The sequence below is a fragment of the Brassica napus genome, chromosome C3 (genome assembly GCF_020379485.1).
Source record: "Brassica napus cultivar Da-Ae chromosome C3, Da-Ae, whole genome shotgun sequence".
NCBI lineage: Eukaryota > Viridiplantae > Streptophyta > Magnoliopsida > Brassicales > Brassicaceae > Brassica > Brassica napus.
Window position 1 is genome coordinate 17,434,111 of NC_063446.1, and position 7,437 is coordinate 17,441,547.

The 7,437-nt window shown below is 29.9% G+C and overlaps 1 protein-coding gene across 1 annotated transcript; it reads left to right on the forward strand.

Moving 5' to 3' along the window:
• Positions 1–5,557: 5,557 nt before the first annotated feature.
• Positions 5,558–6,172, forward strand: LOC106384028 (F-box protein At2g35280-like). The gene has a single exon (XM_022697549.2). It carries the CDS (start codon positions 5,558–5,560, stop codon positions 6,170–6,172), a length of 615 nt encoding a protein of 204 aa, XP_022553270.2.
• The last annotated feature ends 1,265 nt before the right edge of the window (positions 6,173–7,437 follow it).

Sequence of the window (7,437 nt, forward strand, 5' to 3'; positions counted from 1 at the left end):
GTTTCGATACTCGATACATTAATGAATTGCTGACTTTACAACTCTGGTTTCGATACTCGATATTGTTAATCTTAATTTAAGTTATAAAAAAAATGAAATCCACTGTGCAGACATTACTTATAAATATCTGGGAATATTAAAAGCTTGGTGTTTTGTAATTTGTATATACGTACATATTTAATTATTTATGTGACAAATTAGGGTATTCGGAAATAAAGAGAACAAGAAAAGAAGTTGACAATTTCGGCTTTGGAAAAATGCACATATCTATGGTTCGAAGCATGGTGTTTTGGTATTGTCTGGTTTTTGGTGGAGATGGATTTTTTTCTCTCAGAATTCATTAAAGGACGAACTCGGTCTGTCAACATCAATATGTTTAGCACAATATCGAAGACGGTTGAAAAGAGGAAAGACAACTTGCAAAAGAAAGGCGGCATAAATAGAAGGAAAAGATTAGTGAAAAACTTACTCTGGGAGACGCATCCTAAGTTTCCAATTATACTCAAAGACACATCCCTTATATGTTAATAGAAAAACATTAAAAAAATTATAACATGTAGTTTATACTAATTAAAAAAGTGCTATGCTGAGTTATCATGTAATTAGAATGCTAATTTTGCTTACGTGGCGCCTTGAGAATCAATTGAGAATTTTGTTAGTCCAAAATTAAATTGATAGAGAATGTTATATTATATAGTATGTCCACTATGGACCATTTATTTATCAAAATAAAATTATTATATATTCTTTCCTTAAATAAAACTTACGGAATTACCAAATATGATTAAAATATATATGACAATTAATGATTTTAAATAATAAAGAATTGCAAACAATTTGTATACTTTCTATCATTTTTGTTTAATTATTTATTATTAAAATAAATTACACAATTACATTAATCATATAATAAAAATTTAGATTTTTTTTGTATATATTGTATTTTAAATTTTTCAAAATGAGTATAAATTACTAAAACTATTAAAAGTCTCACATAAACTTATGTGATCAAGAGTTAAATTTTTTTCTATAATAAGATACAATGATTATAAAATCATATGAATAAATAATTCTATTTTAAAAGGTATTTATGTTAATATATATATATATATATATTTTATATCGTTTAAATTAAACTATATAATATGAAAATATATACTTATATTTTGATATCTATGTAACATATATTTAAAAGTTAATATTTTAATTTTGAAATCTTCAATGTTTTTTTTAAATGATTATAAATTATTGAAATCACTAAACATTCCATATTAAGAAAATCGTTGGTATAAAATTTTGTTACAAAAATATGCAAATAATCATAAAATAATATGAGTAGAAACCTCATTTAATAAATATTGATATTAAAAGTTTATTATATATCTATGTTAATATCATTTAGATTTAATTATGTATCATATACGATAAATAAAATTGATTGTTTTGATTTATTTACCCTAAAATGATTGCGAATAAACAAGAACGGTCGTTTGATTTATATGCGCACGCCAATTTATAACATAATAGTAACTGATTTCTTAGTTATTTAATATATAATTATTATTCTATTATTTTATAATATGAAAAAAACATAAAAAAGGAAATATTTATTCTGCACAAAGCACTGATTTTAACTTAAGTATATATCTCTTTAATAATTTTAAATCTTAACATTTTCTAAATCTCATGCCAAAACAAAATAACGAAATGAGAATAAACTAAAAATCAACATTTATAGAGCAATAACTAAAATGAAAAAACGACACAAAAATGAGAAAAATATTGAAGATATATATGATTAACATGTGAACGTAAACTTCTTATAACCATAATTAACTTTTAAATTGTTAAATCATGATATAAAACCGAGCTAACATAGTTTTATTGTAACCAAATAGTAGGTCTGAGATTCTTCGGCCTAAACGTTAGGTTCTTATGCGATAAGTGACTTTTTTACCTAAAATATTTTTAAAAATGGGATCAGCCCATCAGTAAACAAATTATGTAATTAAAAAAAAAATTAATTCGATCAAGAATATAAATTTTATTTTTCTATACGATATTTATTAAATAATTTTCATATAAATTTACCATGCGTAAGGCACATGTTTTATCCTAGTTGGACTTAAAGAGCACTTTTTCCTATTAAATTTACCAATCTACCCATCAACTAGTGTGAACTGTGTTTGGTTGGATTTTTTAACTAGACAAAATAATTTTTTTTAAAAGCAATTAATTTTTTTTATTCTTTATTCAGTTTGAAACCAGCTATCTAGATCCCTAAATCGAGTGACTTCTCACAAACAAATCCTAATCCCTTTCTCTCTTTCTCTGGTCCAGAATCCAATCCATTGAACTCTTATTGCGTTTTCTTCGGCAGCCTGGTTTCACAATCATCTCAAGTGCTCGTGAATTCTTTTTTCTCTATGCCTTGTGTTACATCAAAAGAGTTCAAGGTCAAAGTTAGGGAGCAGTTTAAAATCAAAACTATATCACATCACACTTCCACTGACCACAACCAAAGATTTGAGGACTCCATCATCCACAAATCACCAGATCCCATCACTCATGTCCACACTTCTCTTCCCCATGACTCAGTCGTCCACAAATAATCCGTCCACATTACGCTTGTCCACGTCACGGTCCATACGTTCCCTTCCCAAACATTATGTATGCTTTTGTAATATTTGCGGTATGTAGGTCTTTTACATTATGAAACATTATGTATGATTATCAAATTAAGTTATTTGACATATCCACCGTATCACTTAGAAACTTTTTACCTTTTGTACCGCCAACCACAACAATCATGTCCACAACAATAACATACGCGACTAACCACAATTTCCTATCCACGGCTTTGTAACCACATTCTCTTTATTTTGTTTTATCCCACACTTGTTACTTCTGTCCACATTCCTTGTGTCCATGTATTTTTATATAATTATTAAAATATATAAAATATATATACGAAAATAGATGTCAAAATATAGAGAAAAAGAAATTACAATTTATTGTAGTATTTATTTTTGCTTTATATGCCATAAACTTTGAAAAAACAAATAAACAGAGAATGGAATGAATAATAATAATATAAATAAAAGAACTAACAAATCCAAATGTTGTTGAATTGTACATTGATATTCACATCCTCGGGTCATTCACTTATACCCATGTACCTACTTTTTTATTTAAAGCTTTAACATTAGTTGTAACTAGACACAAACTTAGTTAGCTTACGGTTGGTCTCTTTAAAAGAAATATTCTTTTACTTACACAAAATGAAGGTGATTTCTGTCCAAAATAAAACAGCTGTCCACCCAAAGTGTGTCAACTAGACAATGTGTCTTCAAAAGCAAACATAATACACAATGTGTCCTTCTATGTAAGTCTCTCAAGATTAGTCGACTCTATCATAAAAAGAGGAGAGAAAGATCAATAAGAAGGTCATTTCACAATCATGACGCAAAGCGGCAGAGAAATTATGATGTATAACAATAATATTTTTTGTAAACTAGACTGTATTCTAACTAGGATGTTTAATCCGGTAAAACTTTTTACCGAACAATTTAAAACTAAATCAAAATAGAGAAAATAATTTGAATTTGATAGTACCAAATAAACTGAATAGATATCATTTTCAGAAAATCGCAGTATATGAATATTGTTCGGTATATTAACCAATCCAACCGAGTAAATTGAAGAAATTGATTAGTTAATTAAATATATTACTATCCTTATGTAAATTTATAATAAAATTAATAATATATACATAAATTATTTTATTTATTTGATATTCAAAATTAAAACCTAACTTAAAAAAAAATTAAAGATAAATAGTTCATTTTGTTTGAGGTTAAATATGTTATTTTATTTTTCTTGTTTTCATCAAATTAAATAAAACATATTTTTTCATGGTAAATGTTTGTGCTAAAATATAGTTATATAATAATAGCATGATATTACTATTTTTTTACTTCTGTTTTTATAGTCTAAAACAGAAAATATTATATTTAAAAGTGAGAGTAAGGAATATATTTTTTTTAACGCTAGATAATTATGCTATTACAACTATGAGAAATATATATTTATGTTTTAGTAAATCATATAAACTAAAAATTGTTATAAAAAAAATAAATATATTTATGATTTGTTTGGTATAAACAAAATAAACCAAAAATTGATAGTATATAAATTAAACCAAACAAAATTAGACATGGTTCCAGTATGTTAACTAAATTTTATAAAACGAAAACTCGAACAAAGCCGGACCGAAATCCAAATTAAACAAACCTTACTTTGACAGTTTGATAAGCCACTTCATTAATCGCCAACGTCTTCTTGAATATATTTTTTTTGAATGATCTACCATCAAATTTGTCCTATCTTACAATATGCTAAATTCATATTAAACAGCTTTTGTTTCAGGTGAGAACTTAGATCAAGACCAAAATCAACATGAAAAACCTTGAATTTATGGTCATTAGATACGCATTAAATAATGTAGCTGTCGCGCTAAGTGATCTAGATTAGTTAGAGGGCGTTTTACTGTCGAGTAATTCAATCTTTATAAATAAAGTTGACATATGCGTCTACATCGCTCTAGAGTGGGGGGCTTTCTCGCCACGTGACAACTCTCTATTCGCTTTGTGTGTTTCACGCGTTCCTATTCTTTTTTTCACTCGATTGGGCCGCAACAACATATTGCCTTTTGTGTGCAAAATTGGATTTGGGCTTCCTTACCGAATTTTTAATGGACACGTATTAATACAACATTCATTGTGTTTAATGAAACGTAAGAGACATTCTGTATTTTGACATTTTGGAATTGAAAAAAAAAAAACAAAACACAAGGAGTAAAATCACATTTGCCAGAAAAAAAAAAGGCCAACTCTTAATTAATCTAAACCCTAACCACAGCATACAAACTTATCTCATGTACATCTTACAACAATGTTTATTTTTTTCATAACAAAATATAAATTATCTTTTAGTTTGGATTACAAAAATACAACAATCATACTCATAAGCAATACCTGTGAATATTAACAAAAATTGATTTATTAACCATTGCCGATCAGTCGATCCAGATTACATGAAACGTTAAAACATAAATACTAACAATCAGTGCCGGTCCAGAGTAAAAACGTGCCTAAAGCAAAATTACAAAAATGATGCCCCTAGGTAGGATCGAACCCACCAACTCGAATAGACATGTAGGCTCTCTAGCCACTACACCAATGAGACATTATTAATATTGGCGCCCCATTTCGGCTATAATATTTGGTGCCCAAAGCCTATGCTTCGCGGGCTTTTGCCCAAGGCCGGGCCTGCTAACAATCAACGCAAAAAACATAAATGTAGAATTATGCCTTCGAATACATTACAATCCACTAACACAATGAAAACCAACCAGCACACCTCCTCTTCGGTCCTATATACACAAACGACCAACGCAAAGCACCGTACTGAAACATCCTAAGAAAAATACAAAACTCTAGCATTTCTCATCAGTTTCATGAATCCAAAACAAGCTAATATGCTTACTCTTCAGACCATGCCTGAAGACATGCGTCTGTTCATTGTTTCGAAAGTAGGCACCACCTCCCCTATCGACTACTTCAATACAATCATCACTTCCAAGAGCCTCAAATTCAGTTTTGACAACTATTTTGTTGCCAAAGATCTCAAACTCTCACCTTTGGTAAAGAAGCCCGCTCTAGCTACCCGATACAAAACGTTGATGGACAGCTGCCTCAAAGCCAACAATGTTGATGCTCACTTTGTTAAAGGTATGCTTGAATACTTCCATTCTCAAAATCAGTTCCTAGGTCTACATCACATCCGCATAGCCTCAAAGGGTGGTCACCTCAAAGGAAGGTACGTTTATGGTGTTCTCCTCATGGCCATCGGCCAAACAGAGAAAGGGGTGAAAATCATCAACAAACTCACTGATGAGCAAGGTTTTTCAGTGGTGGAAGATTGCATGGCAAATTTCCAGCGCTCTCTCGAACGCCCCGATCTTCACATGAAGGATATCTACGTGAGTTCCCTTCTGAAGATGTGGCCAGATCTAAACTGCCATCCTCCAGAGGACAACACAGTCTGCTCCAACTGTCTCCACTTCTTTTTGCTGACCGAATTCTTTGTGATGATGCTGGGCCTTAACTGATCGCTTGGATTTAGAGAACAAGCTATACGCCAAACGTTCTTGGCGTTTACACGTTCACGTCTTCCATTTTCTTTTTATTTCTCATTTTGGTTTTGTGCTACAAGTTAAATATTTATGTTGATCTTCAATTTGTAACCTTTGCTTTGTTTCCAGTTTTCCTTTCGAATTTTAATAAAATAATTTGCAAAATAATATAACAAGCCCTTCTTAACTGCTAAAAATAAAACTATATGTTATTCTCATGCTATGAAATATGAATGATTATCACAATTGATTATTTAAGGCTTTGTTTGAGTATATCCTTCATGGGCTTTCAGAGTTTAGCGTAACTTTAATGGGCCACACCTAAAGAAGCCTTGCTTACAAATAATATAGACTTGAGTCCAAATAGCACCAACTCCCCGACAATAATAAACGTCTAAGTACGAAAAAAAAATATATCCACAAATGTTTTACGTCCTTTATGTCTTCGTTAAGTGTGAAAATTTGATATTATGTTGTAAAGTGTGTAAAAATTACTCCTTACAAATATAAGTTCGCTCTTACAAACCTTAATCAAAATCAAACTCATACCCATTACAATAAACACAACCAAAAACCAAAATTTTGCTCTTGGTATCCCTGATAACCCAAATAAACAGTATATCATAACAATGTCCATATTTGCAAATGACAAATCAGTCAAGATCCTTTTCCTCAAAGTATTGTTGGTCTTACTGTCTCATTTTTGTTTTCTTAATTACCTACCCCTATTTAAAATGATTACTACTCTCCTATGAATAAAATCCAACCGTCAAATTTCCTTAGAATGAAAAACACTAAAATACAGCAACATCTATTGCTCTAAACATACGAACCATTTCATGATTTGTAGACCCCAAAACATACACATTCATTATACTAATTTCCCCTCCCGATAATAGCCATTTCAACACAACAATAGCCATTTCAGAAAATACCTTGCAAACAAGAACACAACAGTTTCAAATCCTTATCAAATAAAACATCCGAACCCGGCGCGCGGTATACCCCTAGTTTGACAATATTATCTTATTCTTAGATTATATAAAATAATATCTAATGAATAAGTCGAGTAATCTCATATTATGTTCCTACAATAGAATCACTTCCAGAGCCAAAACTTGGTTTGGATATATCTGTTAAGGTAAACTTAGAATTTTTCGTGATACTATAAAAACACAAATTTAAGTATTTGAACAAGGAACGTGGATCGAAAGTATTGTGTTTTGAGCAGGAAAAACATA

Coding starts and splice junctions, on each gene's coding strand:
- LOC106384028 (XM_022697549.2), top strand. CDS start 5,558: ATGCCTGAAGACATGCGTCTGTTCATTGTTTCGAAAGTAGGCACCACC.